The 20,641-nt window shown below is 50.7% G+C and overlaps 1 protein-coding gene across 2 annotated transcripts in view; it reads left to right on the forward strand.

Annotated features, from left to right (window-relative positions):
• Positions 1–20,641, forward strand: part of RYR1 (ryanodine receptor 1) — a 158,969-nt gene that overhangs the window by 45,360 nt on the left and 92,968 nt on the right. For both annotated transcript variants that reach the window (XM_028840010.2, XM_028840012.2), the window contains exons 30-40: positions 480–640; positions 1,204–1,369; positions 6,176–6,262; positions 6,439–6,665; positions 8,683–9,295; positions 12,272–12,535; positions 13,165–13,365; positions 13,710–13,821; positions 16,779–16,925; positions 18,620–18,893; positions 20,511–20,625. In XM_028840010.2, coding sequence (XP_028695843.2) covers positions 480–640; positions 1,204–1,369; positions 6,176–6,262; positions 6,439–6,665; positions 8,683–9,295; positions 12,272–12,535; positions 13,165–13,365; positions 13,710–13,821; positions 16,779–16,925; positions 18,620–18,893; positions 20,511–20,625 — 2,367 coding nt within the window. The remainder of the gene's footprint in view (positions 1–479; positions 641–1,203; positions 1,370–6,175; positions 6,263–6,438; positions 6,666–8,682; positions 9,296–12,271; positions 12,536–13,164; positions 13,366–13,709; positions 13,822–16,778; positions 16,926–18,619; positions 18,894–20,510; positions 20,626–20,641) is intronic.

The raw sequence follows: 20,641 nt of genomic DNA on the forward strand, positions 1-20,641 counted from the left end.
CTCCCAGGTTCAAGTGATTCTCCTGCCTCAGCCTCCCGAGTAGCTGGTACTACAGGCGCCCGCCACCACGCCTGGCTAATTTTTGTACTTTCAGTAGAGATAGGGTTTCACCATATTGGTCAGGCTGGTCTCAAACTCCTGACCTTAGGTGATCCACCTGCCTCAGCCTCTCAAAGTGCTGGGATTACAGGCGTGAGTCACCGCGCCCGGCCTGCCATTATTTATTTGTCAGTCTGCTGTAACCTGGGAGGAACCCAAACATGGCGTTGTCACACAATATTCCCAAGGAACTCCTAAATATAGAATTGCACAAATTGACACAGAAACAGACATAACCAGGGGGTGGGGGTCTCAGATTCAACAAATTCCTGTTAAATTCCCAGAGGACCCAACGGTCCAGGGAAACTAATTTCAAGTCCCAGGGAGCCTGAGTTCCCAGACTTCCAGACTGACCACTGGTTCCCCTCCTGTGTCCCCAGTACTATTACTCCGTGAGGGTCTTTGCCGGACAGGAGCCCAGCTGCGTGTGGGTGGGCTGGGTCACTCCTGACTACCATCAGCACGACATGAGCTTCGACCTCAGCAAGGTCCGGGTCGTGACAGTGACCATGGGGGATGAACAAGGCAACATCCACAGCAGGTGCTGGGGCTGCGGGGAGGTGGGTGGTGCAGGGTGGGGAGAGCAGGAGGCAGTGGGTGCTCCCGACGCCAGCTCTGTGGCTGCCTGGTTGTGGGACCTGGGAACCTTCTGGAGCAGGAGGATGCTCTGGGGCACTGGGCACCCGGCTTGGAATCTTCCCTCCTTCTCTTTTTTCTCTTCTCTTCCTGCCCTGGTATTTTTCTTCTCCTCCTCCTCCTCTTTCTCCATTTCTCCTATTCCATTTTCTCCTTTTCCTTCTCATCCTCTTACATCTCACCCTTCTCATTCTCTGTAATCTCATTCTCTCTCCTCCTGCTTCCTTTCCTTTTCCTCCTTTCAGACCCCCACCCCCAGCCTGACTCCCCACCACACCAGCTGCTAAGAATCCCAGCTCCGAAGAGCTCAGTGTCTGGGGCGAGGGTTTCAGTGCTCAGGTCTGCAGGGGGCGGGCGCTTGGGGATGGGACTCTGAGGTTGTGTGTTTCCGGGAGCTTGGGGAAGGGGGTGTCCAGGGTCCAGAGCTACTCAGACGAGGAGTGCAGTGACCGCTTCTGTCTCCTGCAGCCTCAAGTGCAGCAATTGCTACATGGTGTGGGGTGGGGACTTTGTGAGTCCCGGGCAGCAGGGCCGGATCAGCCACACGGATCTTGTCATTGGGTGCCTGGTGGACTTGGCCACTGGCTTAATGACCTTTACAGCCAATGGCAAAGAGAGCAACACCTTTTTCCAGGTGAGTCCAGATCACAGCAGCTTAGTGAGAGCATCCTCATGTCCCAGCATCCCAGGACAGCCCTTACAGATGTCCCCTGAGGACAGACCTCAGAGAGATGGAACAAAAAGAGCTCCTAGGCTGTCCTCAAGAGGTCGCTGGGAGACCACCTTGTTGAAACTTCCATGAAGCTAAGGTCCAGACTGGAGGAGATACAGAATCTCACTCTGTTGCCCAGACTGGAGTGCAAATGGCATGATCCTGGCTTATCGCAACCTTTGCCTCCTGGGTTAGAAGGATTCTCCTGCCTCAGCCTCCAAAATAGCTGGGATTACAGGAGTGCACCACAACAGCCGGCTAAGTTTTATATTTTTAGTAGAGACGAGGTTTCGCTATGTTGGCCAGGCTGGTCTCAAACTCCTGACCTCAAGTGATCCACCCACCTTGGCCTCCCAAAGTGCTGGGATTACAGGCATGAGCCACCACACTCAGCCAGAGTCCAGCCTTGACCTTGCAAAGAGGTCTCTATTCCCTCTTGGGCTGGGTGACACCAGTCACCGACTTCTCTCCAACCAGGGAACACGCTAGGATGGGCCAGAATCCTAAGGTGGCCTTTTCCTTTTCAACATTTTATTCTGAAAATTTTCAACTATACAGCAAAATTGAAGGAACTATATAGATAACACCCTGTACCCACCCCCAGGAATCTGCTATCAACTTTGCAGATATTGGCCTTATCACATATTAAGCTACCTATCCATTAATTTATCTAAGGTGGGTTTATACAACTTATTTTAATTTTTTGGCATCCATTGTTGGCTATGAAATTTTATTGCATTTTATTTTATTTATTTTGAGACAGGGCCTCACTCTGTCCCCCGGGCTGGAGTACAGTGGTGTGATCACAGCTGACTGTGGCCTTAACTTCCCAGGCTCAAGCAATCCTTCTATCTCAGCCTCCTAAGTAGCTGGGACTATAGGGTTGCACCACCTTGACTAGCTAATTTTTTGTGTGTGTGTATTTTTTGTAGAAGTGGGTTTTCCCCATATTGCCCAGGCTGGTCTCTGATTCCCGGGCTCAAGCGATCTCCCCACCTTGGCCTCGCAAAGTGCTGGGATTACAGGCATGAGTCACTGTGCCTGGCTAATTTTTTATTTTTATTTTTTGAGACAGGGTTTTGCTCTGTTACCCAGGCTGGAGCGTCATGGTGAGATCATAGTCACTGCAGCCTTGATCTTCCTGGGCTCAAGCAATCCTCCCACTTCGGCCTCCTGAACAGCTGGGAACACAGGCACGTGCCACCACGCCCAGCTAATTTTTTTTGTATTTATGGTGGAGATGGGGTCTCACTATGTTGCCCAGGCTGGTCTCAAACTCCTGGTCTCAAGCAATCCTTCTGCCTCAGCCTCCCAAAGTGCTGGGATTGCAGGTGTGAGCCACCACTCCTAGCTAAAACTTTATGTTAAATGAAGAATTAAAAACATATGCAAGAATGGAATAGTATAACAAACTGCCATGCCCCGTCATACAGCTTCAACTGTCACCCACTCACAGCCAATCTTGTTTCATCTTTTGTGTTTGTTTGTTTGTTTTTTGAGAGAGGGTCTCCCTCTGTTACCCAGGCTGGAGTGCAGTGGCACAATCTCAGCTCACTGCAACCTCTGCCTCCCAGGTTCAGTGATCCTCCCACCTCAGCCTCCTGAGTAGCTGAGACTACAGGTGTGCACCACCTTGCCTAGCTAATTCTTTTAGTTTTAGTGGAGACAGGATCTTGCTATGTTGCCCAGGCTGGTTTCGAACTCTTGAGCTCAAGCAGTCCTCCTGCCTCAGCCTCCCAAAGTGCTGGGATGACAGGTATGAGCCACTGCGCCTGACTTGTTTCATCTTTTTATATCTACCTCCTTTCCACACCCACTAGATAATTTTGAAGGAAATTGCAGACATCAGATAGTTTCATCTCTTTTCAGTATGTATCTTTAAAAGATAAGGATGATCTTAAAGAGCATAACCACATAACACTATCACCTAAAAGAAAAAAAAAACAGTGGTTTCTAAATATCATCAAATATCCAGTTTGTGTTCAGATTTCTTTGGCTGTCCCAAAAATTGGCTGTCCCAAAAAGAAATTTTTACCATTTCTTTGTTTGAATCAGAAGCTAAATAGGGTCATATATTCTATTTTATTTACTATTTATTTTTATTCTTATTTTTTGAGACAATGTCTCACTCTGTCTGTCACCCAATCTGGAGTGCAGTGGCGTGGTCTTGGCTCATGGCAACCCTCACCTCTTAAGCTCAAGCCTCCTAAGTAGGTGGGATTACAGGCGTGCGCCACCACACCCGGCTAATTTTTATATTTTTAGTAGAGACGGGGTCCAGGTATATTCCCCAGTCTGGTCTTGAACTCCTGGGCTCAAGTGACCCTCCCGCCTTGGCCTCCCAAAGTGCTGGGATTATAGTGTAAGCCAGCGTGCTCAACCTTATTTATTTAATTATTTAATTTATTAAGACGGAGTCTCACTCTGTCACCCAGGCTGGTGCACAGTGGTGCCAACCTTACTCAACCTTATTTATTTATTTATTTATTTATTTATTTATCTCAGTTTATTAGACAGAGTCTCGCTCTGTCACCCACTCTGGTGCACAGTGGTGCCAAGCGTACTCAACCTTATTTATTTATTTATTTATTTATTTATTTATCTTAATTTATTAAGACAGAGTCTCGCCCTGTCACCCAGGCTGGTGTGCAGTGGTGCCAATCATACTCAACCTTTATTTATTTATTTATTTATTTTAATTTATTAAGACAGAGTCTCGCCCTGTCACCCAGGCTGGTGTGCAGTGGTGCCAACCATACTCAACCTTCATTTATTTATTTTAATTTATTAAGACAGAGTCTCGCTCTGTCACCCAGGCTGGTGCACAGTGGTGTAATCTTGGTTCACTGCAGCCTCAACCTCCTGGGATCAAATGATCCTCCCACCTCAGCCTACCAAGTAGCTGGGAGCACAGACGCGCACCACCACACCTGGCTAATTTTTCTATTTTTTGTAGAGATGGTGTTTTGCCACGTTGCCCAGGCTGGTCTTGAACTCCTGACCTCAAACAATTTGCCCACCTCCACCTCCCATGTAATCCCAGCATATAATCCCGTGCTGGGATTACAGGCATGCACCACCATACTCGACCCAGGGTCATATATTTTAGCTGGTTGCTGTGTACCTTGAGTTTCATTTCATATGTAGATTTCCCCCTCCACTTCTTCTTTCTCATTTTTTTCCCCTAGAAATATATTTGTTGAAGGAACCAGGCTATTTGTCCTGTGGTGCTTTGCTCCTCAAAGTGTGGTCCCTGGACCAACCAGCAGGGTCAGCATCACCTGGGAGCTTGTCAGAGCTGCAGGACCTTTAGCTGGGCCTAGTGGTAGGCACCTGCAGTTCCAGCTACTCTGGAGGAGGCTGAGGCAGGAGGATCACTTGTGTCTGGGAGGCAGAGGTTGTAGTGAGCTATGATCGCGCCACTGCACTGCAGCCTGGTTGACAGAGCAAGACCCTGCTTCTTTTAAAAAAATTAAAATGGGCCAGGCGTGGTGGCTCACACCTGTAATCCCAGCACTTTGGGAGGCCGAGGCAGGCAGATCGCCTGAGGTCAGGAGTTCGAGACCAGCCTGGCCAACATGGTGAAACCCCATCTCTACTAAAAATACAAAAATTAGCCTGGTGTGGTAGCGGGCACCTGTAATCCCAGCTACTTGGGAGGCTGAGGCAGGAGCATCGCTTGAACACAGGAGGTGGAGGTTGCAGCAAGCCAAGATTGCACCACTGCACTCCAGCCTGGGTGACAGAGTGAGACTTCATCTCAAAAAAAAAAAAAAATTAAAATTAAATAAATGCAGAGTCTCAGGCCCCTTCCCATGCCTACCAAATCAGAATCTGCATTTTGACAGGATCCCAGGGGCTTCCTGTGCATATTAAATCTGGAGAGGGCTGGCCTGGTTTCCCATAGCCTGGATCTGGCGGTGTATTCCTGTGGTGGTGGTTTAACATTTTCATTTGTCCCCTGTATTTCCTGTAAACTGGGAATTGGGTCCCAGGGTGCAATTAGATCGGGTTTGGTTTGGCGGACAAGACTGCTTCAGAGACAGTGTTGTTTGTGGAGGCGGAAGCTGGCTAGACGGGCTCCACTGGAAAGATGGGAGTGGGGCAAGACAGTCTGAGGACACTTCCTGGAATTCTTTGTTTTAATTTTTGGTTTGAGATAGGGTCTTGTTCTGTCACCCAGGCTGAAGTGCAGTGGTGCAATCATGGCTTACTCCAGCCTCGACCTCCCAGGCTCAAGTGATTCATCTTAGCCTCCTGAGCAGCTGCAACTACAGATATGGACCACCACGCCTGGCTAATGTTTTTATTTTTTTGTAGAGATGGGGTCCCACTATATTGCCCAGGCTGCTCTTGAACTCTTAGGCTCAAGTGACCCTCCCACTTCAGCCTCCCAAAATTCTAGGATTACGGGTGTGAGCCACTGCACTCTCTGGGTTTTGAAGAATGAGTATGCTTGGGAGAGAAATGGGAAAGGCATTCCCATTGTGGGGTGTGATGCGTGCAGAGACAGATGACAGGTTGCCCTGGGAGAGTTGCCCTGGGAGAGTTGGAGGAGGTTGGCCTGGCTGGATCAGAGGTGGGACAGTTTAAGGGTGACCTCTGAGCCATTTTGGAGCCTCTAACGCTCAGATGAGGGCCCGCAAATAGGCCCCAGAGTTTGAGGTCCAGAGCCAACCCTCCCTTCAGCCCACCTGTTTCCTCACCTTTCCTCTTCTCCCCTGCCAGGTGGAACCCAACACAAAGCTATTTCCTGCTGTCTTCGTCCTGCCCACCCACCAGAACGTCATCCAGTTTGAGCTGGGGAAGCAGAAGGTACAAGTGCCGTGATGGGGGCGCTAATGGGGGCAGGCTGAGGCAGGAAGTGTGGGGAGGCGAGGCAGGCAGAGTCACTGAAAGGGAGGGGGCAATCCAAGAGGTCTCCCTGGAAGTGGTGTGGTGGGACACAGGGGGCTGGCCATCTTGACCCATGTGTGTCTCTCTGCGCTCAGAACATCATGCCGTTGTCAGCCGCCATGTTCCAGAGCGAGCGCAAGAACCCGGCCCCGCAGTGCCCGCCGCGGCTGGAGATGCAGATGCTGATGCCAGTGTCCTGGAGCCGCATGCCCAACCACTTCCTGCAGGTGGAGACGAGGCGCGCCGGCGAGCGGCTGGGCTGGGCCGTGCAGTGCCGGGAGCCGCTGACCATGATGGCGCTGCACATCCCCGAGGAGAACCGGTCAGGGCCAGCCCAGCTATGCAGGGGTGGGCAGGTGTTGCAAGCCCTCTGGGGTCTGGGTCCGACTCAGTGCCCCTCCTCAACACAACCCTGGGATTCCAGGCAACACCCCGGGAATCTCCAGACCTACCTCAGGGGACTCGGGCTCAGCTCAGACATCCCCAGATTACACACCCCAAGGGGATTCAGACTCAACTCAGGAGCCTCTAGGCCATCCCAGTGGACCGCAGGCCCACCCTAAGGGACCCCAGACAATACCCCAGGGGCCCAGAGCCACTCCACAGGGCCCCAGACCCATCTCAGGGAGCCAGACCCACAGCAACACCCCAGGGGGCCCCAAGTACACCCTAGGATCCCTGGACATGGTTCAGGGAGGCTCGGATGCACCCTAGAGTCTCTTGGGCATACCCAGGGAGACTAAGAATCCCATGGAGATCTCAAACCCATCCCAGAAGATCCAGACACACCTAGGGCCACAGACGCATTCACATGGATGGCAGGGTTACTCTTAGGAACTCTGAAAATGGCCAGGCATGGTGGCTCACGCCTGTAATCCCAGCACTTTGGGAGGCTAAGGCAGGCAGATGACCTAAGGTCAAGAGTCTCTACTAAAAATACAAAAACGAGCTGGTTGTGGTGGTGTCCACCTGTAATCCCAGCTACTTGGGAGGCTGAGGTATGAGATTTGCTTGAACCCAGGAGGCGGAGGTTGCAGTGAGCCGAGATCACGCCACTGCACTTCAGCCTGGGCAACAGAGCAAGATGCTGTCTCAAAAAATAGAACTCTGAACATGGGAGCGATCCCAGACTCAACCAGGAAGTTTCTGACCGACTTCCTTCCTTCCTTCCTTCCTTCCTTCCCTCCTTCCCTCCTTCCCTCCTTCCTTCCTTCCTTCCTTCCTCCCTCCCTCCCTCCCTCCCTCCCTCCATTCAACAAATAGCTCTGGGTTCCTCCTATGTGCTGGGTAGTATTCTAGGCTGGAGACACCGAGCCCCTGTGAAGTGACATTCTAGTATTGCTTGTACATAACTCAGGAGGCTCAGACATGTCCAAAGGGACCCAGAGTCATCCCCAGGGCCCCAGACACACCCATTTATTTATTTATTCATTCAACAAAGATTTATGGGCACAGTGGCTCATGCTTGTAATATGAGCACTTCAGGAGGCTAAGGAGGAAGGAGGGTTGCTTGAGGCCAGGGGTTTGAGACCACCAGGAAGCATAGTGAGAACCCATCCCCACATTTTTTTTTTCTTTTTAATTAGCTTGGCTTGGTGGCACACACATGTAGTCTCAGTTACTTGGGAGGCTGAGGCAGGAGGATTGCTTAAGCCCAGGAGTTCAAGGCTGCAGAGCTAGGATCACACCACTGCACTCTAGCCTGGACGACAGAGCAAGACCCCATCACTAAAAAACAACAACAACAACAAAAATGCCGAGCACTTTACTATGTGCTAGGTGTGGTTGTAGGTGCTGGGAACACAACAAATAAAAGCAAAAACAAAACAGGCAGAAATGTCCTGCCCTTGGAATTTACATTCTAATGGCAATCAAACACAACCAGTGTACTCAGACCTGCCAGAGTGGGGTTCAGACCCAATCTGGGGGCCCAAACACATCTTGGGAACATCAGATATTCTACGTGGACGCTGAGACTCTTACAAAGTCCCAGATCATCCCAGGGACCCCAGGTCCCTTAGGGACTTCCAGAACCATTGAAAGACTCCTAGACCCAGCTCCACTGTCCTCACAGAACCCTAAGCTGGGAAGCCACTGGAACTCCCTGCTGCAGCCTTCGACACTCATCTAAGCATCTCTGCCTCTCTGGGGTCTGTGTCTCTGTCTCCCATCTCCCAGGATGGGTGAATTGATAGATGGAATGATAGGGGTTTGAAGGAGAGATGGATGGATGAATGAATGGGTGGGTAATGATGAAGGAAATGGAGAAAGAGATGGTGGCTGGACGGATGCAGGAGGCTCATTCATCTGTCCCTGTCTGTTTCCCACCTCTGCTGCAGATGCATGGACATCCTGGAGTTGTCGGAGCGCCTGGACCTGCAGCGCTTCCACTCGCACACCCTGCGCCTCTACCGCGCTGTGTGCGCCCTGGGCAACAATCGCGTGGCGCACGCTCTGTGCAGCCACGTGGACCAGGCTCAGCTGCTGCACGCCCTGGAGGACGCGCACCTGCCAGGCCCACTGCGTGCAGGCTACTACGACCTCCTCATTAGCATCCATCTCGAAAGTGCCTGCCGCAGCCGCCGCTCCATGCTCTCTGAATACATCGTGCCCCTCACACCTGAGACCCGCGCCATCACGCTCTTCCCTCCTGGAAGGAGCACAGAAAATGGTCACCTACGGCACGGCCTGCCGGGAGTTGGAGTCAGCACTTCGCTGCGGCCCCCGCATCATTTCTCGGCCCCCTGTTTCGTGGCCGCTCTGCCAGCTGCTGGGGCAGCAGAGGCTCCGGCCCGCCTCAGCCCCGCCATCCCGCTGGAGGCCCTACGGGACAAGGCACTGAGGATGCTGGGGGAGGCGGTGCGCGACGGTGGGCAGCACGCTCGCGATCCCGTCGGGGGCTCCGTGGAGTTCCAGTTTGTGCCTGTGCTCAAGCTCGTGTCCACCCTGCTGGTAATGGCTTCCTCCTGCTTCTCTCTGTCGCGTTCTTCTTCCACATTCCCAAAACTCCAGAAATACATGCATCAATCCTGCTCTATTTATGCATCCAACCACCCATTCCTTCCTTCCTCTATGCATCCATCCACCTTTCTTTTTATTATTATTATTATTTATTTCGAGATAGAGTCCTACTCTGTCGCCCAGGCTGGAGTGCAGTGGCACAATCTCAGCTCACTGTAACCCCTGCCTCCCGGGTTCAAGTAATTCTCCTGCCTCAGCCCCCAGAGTAGCTGGGACTACAGGCATGTGCCACCACGCCCGGCTAATATTTGTATTTTTAGTAGAGACTGCTTTCACCATGTTGGCCAGGCTAGTCTCGAACTCCTGACCTCGTGATTCGTCCACCTTGGCCTCCCAAAGTGCTGGGATTACAGGCGTCAGCCACCGCGCTCGGCCACCATCCACCTTTCTATGTATCCTTCCACCATCTCCCTATCCTTCATTCACCTTTCCCTCCATCTGCTCACCTGTCATCTATTTATGTTTATTCATCTCTTCTTTCTTCCTATTCATCTCTCCAACCAACCATCATTCATCCATCCATCAATCCATCGGTCCTCCACCCGCCTTTCCATCCACCCATTCATCCTATCCATTCATGTGTATAGATCATCTTTCCATCAACAAGTCCATCTGCCTTTCTATCCTTTTGTTCTCCACCACTCCGTTCATTCATTCATGTACCCATCTATCTAAGTTTCAATCTATTTGCCCATCCATCTTTTCATTCATTCATACAGCAGTCCATCCACCATTCCATCTGTTCATCTATCCACCTACCCATTTATGTATTAATCTGTCTTTCCTTCCATAGGTCCAATAATCATCTCCTCCCACCTATGCGTCCATCCATACCTACATCCACAGATCCATCCGTTCCTCCGTTTCCCACCTACCCTTCATCCATCCCTCCATCTCTCCATTCATATGTATGTACACCCATCCACCTACCCACAAATCCATTTAGACATCCACACCCATCCATCTACCCATTCCCTATCCTTCTGTCCATCCCTTGTATCATGTACCCTTTTATTCATATACCCATCTAACCATTTATATATCCATCTTTTTGGTTTTGTTTGTTTGTTTTGAGATGAAGTCTTGCTGTGTCACCCAGGCTGAAGAGTGCAGTGGCACAATCTCAGCTCACTGCAACCTCCACTTCTCGTGTTCAAGCGATTCTCCTGCCTCAGCCTCCCAAGTAGCTAGGATTACAGGCACCTGCCACCATGCCTGGCTAATTTTTGTATTTTTAATAGAGATGGGGTTTCAGCATGTTGGCCAGGCTGGTCTTGAACTCCTGACCTCATGATCCACCCACCTCATCCTCCTAAAGTGCTGGAACTATGGGCGTGAGCCACTGTGCCCAGGTGTTTGTTTTTGAGACAGGGTCTCGCTCTGTCACCCAGGCTGGAGTGCAATGGCACAATAATGGCTCACCATAACCTCAACCTCCTGGGCTTAAGCAATCCTCCTACCTCAGCCTCCTGAATACCTGGGACTACAGGTGTGCACCCCATGCCCAGCTAATTTTTAAATTTTTTGTAGAGGTGGAGTCTCACTATGTTGCCCAAGCTGGTCTTGAACTCCTGGGCTCAAGTGATTCTCCCACTTTGGCCTCCCAGTGTTGGGATTACAGGCATGAGACACTCTGCTCAACCTAATTTTATTTTTATTTATTATTTTAAATTTTATTTTATTTAGTGAGAGACAGGGTCATGCCCAGGCTAGAATGCAGTGACATGATTGTAGCCCACTGCAGTCTCAAACTCCTGGGTTCAAGTGATCATCTTGCCTCAGCCTCCCGAAGTACTGTGATTACAGGTGTGAGCCGCCACACCTGGCCCCAAATTTTCGTACACGAACCTATCCAGCCATGTGGCCAACCATCCCCCCTACCCTCATGGCTATTCACTAATTTATCTATTTATCCACATATTTATTTACTTCCTCATGCATCTATCAACCCATCCATCACCTACCCACCTACCTATACATCCTTTATCCTTCTCTCATCCATCCACCCATCATCTCTTCCTCCACCATTTCCTTCATCTCTCCATCATCATCCACTTATTCATCTTTCCTTCAAACCTCTACCATTCCAACTCTCGATTCATCCAGCCATCCATCCAGTCCTCCCTCCATTCATCCATCTGTCTCTCTCCCCCTCACTCTTCTTCCCTTTCGTCTACTCCTCTTTACTTCTGTATGTTAGCATCTTTTAAACTTTATTATTATTATTATTATTATTTTTGGAGACAAACTCTCTCTCTGTCATGCAGGCTGGAGTGCAGTGGCATAATCTCGGCTCAGTGCAACCTCTGCCTCCCAGGTTCAAGCGATTCTCCTGCCTCAGCCTCCTGACTAGCTGGGAATACAGGCATGCACCACCACAACCAGCTAATTTTTTTTTTTTTTTTTTGTATTTTTGAAGAGACAGGGTTTCACCATGTTGGCCAGGCTGGTCTCGAACTCCTGGCCTCAAGTGATCTGCCCGCCTTGGCCTCCCAAAGTGCTGGGATTACAGGTGTGAGCCTCGCCTCATGTGTTAGCATCTTCATTGTGTTGACTGAGAGCTGGTGTATGCTGGGAGCTATGCAGGCGTAGGGTGTGTCCTGGGCCAGAGGACACAGCACATGCTTAGGCTTGAGAGAAAGGACACTCACCTGTGATGGGAGAGGCACTCATATTTGGCTCTGTGGTCTGGGGTGTGTGGATGGGACACACAGTGAGGAGCTGGGTGGATCTTAAGGAGGGTGAATGGCAAGGTGGGGGGATGCCATTCCTGCTGTGGGAGGAATCCGATCAGCCAATGAAGGAATGATTGGCATGTGCAAGAGGGGCAGGTCTGGAGAGCGAGGCCAGGGCCTGATGACGGAGGCCTCGCAGGCCACAGTGAAGAACCGAGACTTTGTCCTGTAGGTGATGGGCATCTTTGGCGATGAGGATGTGAAACAGATCTTGAAGATGATTGAGCCTGAAGTCTTCACTGAGGAAGAAGAGGAGGAGGAGGAAGAAGAGGAGGAAGAGGAAGATGAGGAGGAGAAGGAGGAGGATGAGGAGGAAACAGCACAGGAAAAGGAAGATGAAGAAAAAGAGGAAGAGGAGGCAGCAGGAGGGGAGAAGGAAGAAGGCTTGGAGGAGGGGCTGCTCCAGATGAAGTTGCCAGAGTCTGTGAAGTTACAGGTGGGCTGCTGCTTCCTGCTTTTCCGCCTCTGTCCATCTGGGCTGGGAGACACAGGGTAGGTGGGGTGTGAGTCTGGACTTTGTCCTCAGGCAGTGGGGAGCTGTGGAAATGCATATGGCAGTGAGCAACGCTGACATGGAAAGATCTCTGTTTTCCGGAGATGAGAACATGGAGAAGGCAGTCTTTTTTGTTTGTTTTTTGAGACAGAATTTTGCTCTGTCGCCCAGGCTGGAATACAGTGGTGCAGTCTTGGCTCACTGTAACCTCCACCTCCCAGGTTCAAGCGATTCTCCTTCCTCAGCCTCCTGAGTAGCTGGGATCACAGGCACACGCCACCACGCCCAGCTAATTTTTGTATTTTTAGTAGAAATGGGGTTTCGCCCTGTTAGCCAGGCTGGTCTCGATTTCCTGACCTCAGGTGATCCACCCACCTCGGCCTCCCAAAGTGCTGGGATTACAGGCGTGAGCCGCCATGGCCGGTGAAGGCAGGCTTAAGGTTCCAGGCAGGAAATGATGTTGGCTGGACCTGTGCAGGGCCATGGAGAGGGAAGAGGAAGAAAGAGAAGTTTCAAGGAAGTCCTGATGGTCTCACCTCCATTTCTCCTCCTGCATGCCTGTCCTTCCACAGATGTGCCACCTGCTGGAATATTTCTGTGACCAAGAGTTGCAGCACCGTGTGGAGTCCCTGGCAGCCTTTGCGGAGCGCTATGTGGACAAGCTCCAGGCCAACCAGCGGAGCCGCTATGGCCTCCTCATGAAAGCCTTCAGCATGACCGCAGCGGAGACTGCAAGACGTACCCGCGAGTTCCGCTCCCCGCCCCAGGAGCAGGTCATCTGACCCCTGACACTGGCCACTCTTACTATCTAAACCCCAACCCCAACATCTCCCAACTCTGATCACTGAGGACCCTCAACCTCTATACCCGTGCTTGACCCCTGACCCTAGTGATACATTTATCTCCTACTCTGTGAACCAACCTGGCCTCTGAGTCGCCTCAGACTGACCCTGACTCCTTTCAAACCTCTGGCCCTAGTCTCTCAAATAGTCTTCACTAACTCACACTTTGACTCATGACCTTAGACACGAACTTAAAATTGCATCTTCTCTCTCTGATCTCAGAGTTCCTGCTTTGGGATCTCAGACCCTCATTCTAACCTTTGACCTTCCCCTAGATCAATATGCTATTGCAGTTCAAAGATGGTACAGATGAGGAAGACTGTCCTCTCCCTGAAGAGATACGACAGGATTTGCTTGACTTTCATCAAGACCTGCTGGCACACTGTGGTAAGGAGTGGGGATCAGAGAGTCCTCCCTACACCAACTTTCTCTTGAGACCTCTCCAGAAGTTTCCCTAAGATTTCCGGACCTTAACCCTCTACAGTATTGGTGCTATGTAACTATTGGTTGAATGAATGAATGAATGAATGTGTTAGTGAACAGTTAGATGATATGTGGAAGGATATGTTTATATGGGTATTTGGGTGGATGGCTATAAGCAGATAAATGAATGGGAATGTGAATTGATGGATAGAAGAAGTGGGTAAAAATTGGCTGGCTGGATAGATGGATGGATGAGGAGAAGGATGGATGGATGGATGGCTGAGAACTGGGTGGAGAGATGGCTGGCTGGGTGGAAGGATAGATGGATGACCTCCAGGGTTTCTGATGAGAAGTCTGCTAACAGACTTATTGAGATTCCCTTACCCATGATGAATTACTTTTCCTTGGCTGACTTTTAAGGTTTTCTCTTTGTCTTTGCCTTTCAACAATTTAGTATGAGATGTCTAGGTGTACAGCTCTTTGAATTTATCCTATTGGAAGTTTGTTGAGTTTCTTGGATATATAATTACTTTTTATCAAAGTTGGAATATTTTTGACAATTACTTATTCAAATACTTTTCTGCCCCTTTCCTCTTCCTCTGGGTCTCTCATTATGCATATATTGGTACACTTGATGGCATCCTACAGGTCTCTGAGGCTTCTTTTTTTTTTTTTTGAGATGGAGTCTCGCTTTGTCGCCCAGGCTGGAGTGCAGTGGCGCGATCTCAGCTCACTGCAAGCTCCGCCTCCTGGATTCACGCCATTCTCCTGCCTCAGCCTCCGAGTAGCTGGGACTACAGGCACGCACCACCACGCCCAGCTAATTTTTTGTATTTTTAGTAGAGATGGGGTTTCACCGTGTTAGCCAGGATGGCCTCGATCTCCTGACCTCATGATTCATCTGCCTCGGCCTCCCAAAGTGCTGGGATTACAGGCGTGAGCCACCGTGCCCGCCTCTGAGGCTTTTTTTCATTTTGCTTTGCTCTTTTTTTTTTTTTTTTGAGACAGTCTCACTCTGTCACCCAGCAGGAGTGCAGGGGTGCAATCTTAGCTCACTGCATCCTCTGCCTCCTGGGCTCAAGCCATCCTCCTACCTCAGCCTCCTGAGTAGCTGGGAGAACAGGTGTGTGCTACCAAGCCTTGCTAATTTTTTAATTTTTTATAGAGTCGGGGTTTTGCCATGTTGCCGAGGCTGGTCTTGAACTCCTGGGCTAAAGCAATTTGCATGCCTGGGCCTCCCAAAGTGCTGGATTACAGGCATGAGCCACTACATCTGGTCCACTTTTCTTCATTCTTTTACTTTTCTGTTCTTCAGGCTACATAATCTCTATGTCCTACCTTCAAGTTCACTGACTGTTTCTCCTACCAGCTCAAATATGCTGTTGAACCCCCTCTAGTAATTTTTTATTTCAGTTATTTTATCTTTCAACTCCAGAATTTCTATATTTTAGCTGGGCGTGGTGGCTCACGCCTGTAATCCCAGCACTTTGGGAGGCCGAGGTGGGCGGATCACCTGAGGTTGGGAATTTGAGACCAGCCTGACCAACATGGAGAAACCCCATCTCTACTAAAAATACAAAATTAGCCGGGCATGATGGTACAGGCTACTTGGGAGGCTAAGGCAGGAGAATCCCTTGAACCCGGGAGGCGGAGGTTGCAGTGAACCGAGATCGCGCCATTGCACTTGAGCCTGGGTGACAAGAGCAAAACTCCATCTCAAAAAATAATAATAATTTCTGTATTTTAACAATCTGCCTTTTTATTAGTATTCACTACTAGGTGAGTCACTATTATCATATTTCCTTTTCTTTGAGGTGGAGTCTCGCTCTGTCGCCCAGGCTGGAGTGCAGTGGCCGGATCTCAGCTCACTGCAGGCTCCGCCTCCCGGGTTTACGCCATTCTCCTGCCTCAGCCTCCCGAGTAGCTGGGACTACAGGCGCCCGCCACCTCGCCCGGCTAGTTTTTTGTATTTTTCAGTAGAGACGGGGTTTCACCGTGTTAGCCAGGATGGTCTCAATCTCCTGACCTCGTGATCCTCCCGTCTCAGGCTCCCAAAGTACTGGGATTACAGGCTTGAGCCACCGCGCCCGGCCCATATTCCTTTTAATTCTTCAGACATAGTTTCCTTTAGTTCTTTGAACATATTTGTAAAATTGATTTAAAAGATAAATGTTTCGAGGCCGAGACGGGCGGATCACGAGGCCAGGAGATCGAGAGACGATCCCGGCTAACACGGTGAAACCCCGTCTCTACTAAAAAATACAAAAAAACTAGCCGGGCGAGGTGGCGGGCACCTGTAGTCCCAGCTACTCGGGAGGCTGAGGCAGGAGAACGGCGTAAACCCGGGAGGCGGAGCTTGCAGTGAGCTGAGATCCGGCCACTGCACTCCAGCCTGGGTGACAGAGCAAGACTCCGTCTCAAAAAAAAAAAAAAAAAAAAAAAAATAAATGTTTCATAGAATGAATACATGAACAGAGACATGAGCATACAAAGAAGTAAATGAGGCCGGGGTGGTGGCTCATGCCTGTAATCCTGGCATTTTGGGAGGCTGAGGGGGAGGATTGCTTGAGCTCAGGAGTTCAAAACCAGCCTGGGCAACATGGCAAGACCCCCCATCTCTACAGCAAAAGATACAAAATTAACAGGGCATGGTGGCACACACCTGTAGTCCCAGCTACTCAGGAGGCTGAGGTAGGAGTATGGCTTGAGCCTGGGAGGCAGAGGTTACAGTGAGGTGAGATCATGCCATTGCCCTCCACTGCAACAGAGCAAGACACTGTCTCAAAAAAAAAAAAAAAAAAAAAAGGAAATGAAAAACTCCATGAATGCATGCGCATATGCACAAATGAAGAAGTGAGTGTGTGAGCAGGTGAATAAGCAAACTGGTGAATGATATTTCCCCGCTTCTTGACCACTTCCAGGAATTCAGCTGGATGGAGAGGAGGAGGAACTAGAGGAAGAGACCACCCTGGGCAGCCGCCTCATGAGCCTTTTGGAGAAAGTGCGGCTGGTGAAGAAGGAGGAGGAGAAACCTGAGGAGGAGCGGCCAGCAGAGGAGAGCAAACCCCGTGAGGACTGGGGTCACCGGGGAGAGGGCAGGGGTGGGGTGGGCAGCCCCATGCCTGGGGAGCCTCTGTGTCCCAATGAGGGCATGACGATGGATGCAAGGGAGGGGAAGATAGGCAGGAGTGAGAGAAGAAGAGCGGTGGGCAAACTGGAAGCAGGCATGGTGGGTCATGCTTGTAATCCCAGCAATTTGGAGGGCTGAGACGGGTGGATCACTTGAGGTCAGGAGTTCGAGGCCAGCCTGGCCAACATGGTGAAACCCCCTTCTCTACTAAAAATACAAAAATTAACCGGGCGTGGTGGTGCACACCTGTAATCCCAGCTACTTGGAGGTGAGGCACCAGAATTGCTTGAACCCAGGAGGTGGGGGCTGCAGTGAGCCCAGATTGCACCACTGCACTCTACCCGGGGTAACAGAGCAAGACTCTGTCTAAAAAAAAAGAAAAGGGCATGCTGGAGTTTGCCTCCAAAAATGGGGGCTGTAGAACATGTGTGTTGGACCAGGGTGACACAGCCTACCAGCTTAGTGGCAAACCTCTAACCAAGGGATGGTGGCAACCTGAACCACTGTGGCTTCTGTGGCCTTGCGGCTTCTCTTTTCTCTCTTGATGAGACGATTACCATGCTGAGGGATTAGACAAGCAGCTGTGATGAATGTTGGGCCAACGTGTTATTTTGCAAACTGTGTATTAGCCACATCTAACAAGGACAGATTTCCTAACGTTGGTACAGGTTTTATCCTGCAACATTCAGGAAACTTTTATGGGGCCAACTCTGGGCCAGGCACTGTTACCAGGGCTGGGAAATACAGCCGAGGGGAGAAAGTCAAAGCCCCTGCCTGCGAGTTTAGATTTTTAAATTATTATTATTATTATTATTTTTTGAGACAGGGTCTTGCTGTGTCACCCAGGCTAGAGTGCAGTGGCGTGATCTTGGCTCACTGCAACCTCTGCCTCCTAGGTGCAAGCAATTCTCCTGTCTCAGCCTCCCGAGTAGCTGGGATTACAGGCACGCTACTGGCTAATTTTTGTACTTTTAGTAGAGACGGGGCTTCACCATGTTGGCCAGGCTGGTCTCGAGCTCCTGACCTCAGGTGATCCACCCACCTCAGCCTCCCAAAGTGCAGGGATTACGGGTGTGAGCCACCATGCCCTGCCAAATCCACAGTATTTTTATAGAACAAATGGGATTGTGACATGTGCCTTCAAAGGTGTATGGTGAAGTGCTTCCGGTTGGCTCTGGTATCTTGCAGTTATACAGTTTATTATTCCTGTTGAAATTTTTAGGAAGCCCTTGTGGGCTGGATATTAGGGCAAACAGAACAGAGAGATTCTTGGGGGAATAGAAAAAAGTTTGCCAGGCTGGGCACAGTGGCTCACACCTATAATCCTAGCCCTTTGGGAGGCCAGAGTAGGAGGATCACTTGAGCCCGGGAGTTCGAGGCTGCACTGAGCTGTGATCGCACCACTGCACCCCAGCCAGGGCAACAGCGCAAGACACTGTCTCTAAAAGAGAAAAGGGAAAACAGTCTGCTAGAATCTGCCTGCTCCCGGCAGGTGGAAGGCAGGGGTGGTAGTAACTGGGAAAGCTTCTGGAACAGGGGACCCCTTCCACATTGTTGTGGTCCGTGGTCCATGGTCCCACGTGCTGACCTGCCCTGCGTGGTGCTCCAAGCCTTGTGTTGTCTCCTTCCCAGGGTCCCTGCAGGAACTGGTGTCCCACATGGTGGTGCGCTGGGCCCAAGAGGACTTCGTGCAGAGCCCCGAGCTGGTGCGGGCCATGTTCAGCCTCCTGCACCGGCAGTACGACGGGCTGGGTGAGCTGCTGCGTGCCCTGCCACGGGCGTACACCATCTCACCGTCCTCCGTGGAAGACACCATGAGCCTGCTTGAGTGCCTCGGCCAGATCCGCTCCCTGCTTATCGTGCAGATGGGCCCTCAGGAGGAGAACCTCATGATCCAGAGCATCGGGTGAGGCACCGCCCTGCCCGCTTACTTTGCATATCCCCTTGGCTAATGAATGCCTTCAGGATACAATCACATTCCCTTACCCAACTCTGGCCCATCCTCTGGGTGATCTACTCAGTCTCAGGCGGCTAGCCCACCTCCTGGTTAATGTCTCCTTCCCTTACCTCTCTACCTCAGTGGTAGCAGCAGCTCCACTTACTGTGTGACTCTCAGCAGGATGTTTACCCTTTTTTTTTTTTTTTTTTTTTTGTGAGACTGAGTCTCACTCTGTCACCCAGGCTGGAGTGTGGTGGCATGATCTCAGCTCACTGCAACCTCCGCCTCCCAGGTTCAAGCAATTCTCCTGTCTCAACCTTCCAAGTAGCTGGGATTACAGACACGCACCACCACACCTGGCTAATTTTTTATAATTAGTAGAGACAGGGTTTCACCACTTTGATCAAGCTGGTCTCGAACTCCTAACCTCAGGTGATCTACCCGCCTCGGCCTCCCAAAGTGCTGGGATTAGAGGCTTGAGCCACCGCGCCTGGCTGAGGTTTACCCTTTTTGAGCTTCAGTTTCCTCATCTGTAAAATGGGGGAGAGCCAAGCCTGCTCTGAAGAGTTGTGCTGTGGCTTCCATGAGCTTGTGCGAATAATAATAATCATGGTAGTAGTAGTGAGCACTCAGTATCAAATATATCTCATTCACACAGTAAACATTTATTAAGCACCTACCGCATGCCAGGCCCTTTCTAGGTGTTTTTGAGACAGGGCCTCACTCTGTTGCCCAGGTTAGAGTGCAGTGGCCCAATCATAGCTCACTGCAGCCTCAACTTCCTGTGCTCAAGCAATCCTCCTGCCTCAGCCTCCTGAGTAGCTGGGACTACAGACACATATCACCATGCCCAGCTAATTTGCAAATTTTTTTGTAGAGGCAGGGTCTTGCTATGTTGCCCGAGCTGGTCTTGAACTCCTGGGCTCAAGTGATCCTCCTGCCTTGGCCTCCCAAAGGGCTGGAATTACAAGGCGTGAGCCACTCTGCTGGGACAACATTTGACAAAGGGCAACATGGCAAAGATCTCTGTTCTAGAGGAGCTCGCCTTGGGTGCACAGCTCGGTCTCCTTATGAGAGAAACAAGGACCCTTTCTCCCACAGTGGCTGTAGGAATTGTTTTTTATTTTTTTATTGTTATTTTTTTTGAGATGGAGTCTTGCTCTGTTCCCCAACCTGGAGTGCGCAATGTCTGCTTACTGCAACCTCCGCCTACCAGGTTCAAGCGATTCTCCCACCTCAGCCTCCCACGTAGCTGGGATTACGGGTATGCGCCACCACACCTGGCTAATTTTTGTATTTTTAGTAGAAATGGGGTTTCACCATGTTGGCCAGGCTGATCTCGAATTCCTGACCTCAAGTGATCCTCCAGCTTCGGCCTCCCAAAGTGCTGGGATTACACGCGTGAGCCACTGCACCTGGCTGGCTGTAGCAATTGAGTGACTGCAGATCTGTAAAGGGGGTGGTGCTAGGCACAGAGGGACAGGGTTGAGAATACCAGCTGCTGTCACAGTGGTGGCTGTGGCCCTCTCTGGACTTGGGCCCTACCCGGCCCCTGGTGACCCCATGCACTCTGCCCATGCACAGGAACATCATGAACAACAAAGTCTTCTACCAACACCCGAACCTGATGAGGGCGCTGGGCATGCACGAGACGGTCATGGAGGTCATGGTCAACGTCCTCGGGGGCGGCGAGTCCAAGGTGAGGGCCCAGGCGA

This window comes from Macaca mulatta, chromosome 19 (genome assembly GCF_049350105.2).
Source record: "Macaca mulatta isolate MMU2019108-1 chromosome 19, T2T-MMU8v2.0, whole genome shotgun sequence".
Lineage (NCBI taxonomy): Eukaryota > Metazoa > Chordata > Mammalia > Primates > Cercopithecidae > Macaca > Macaca mulatta.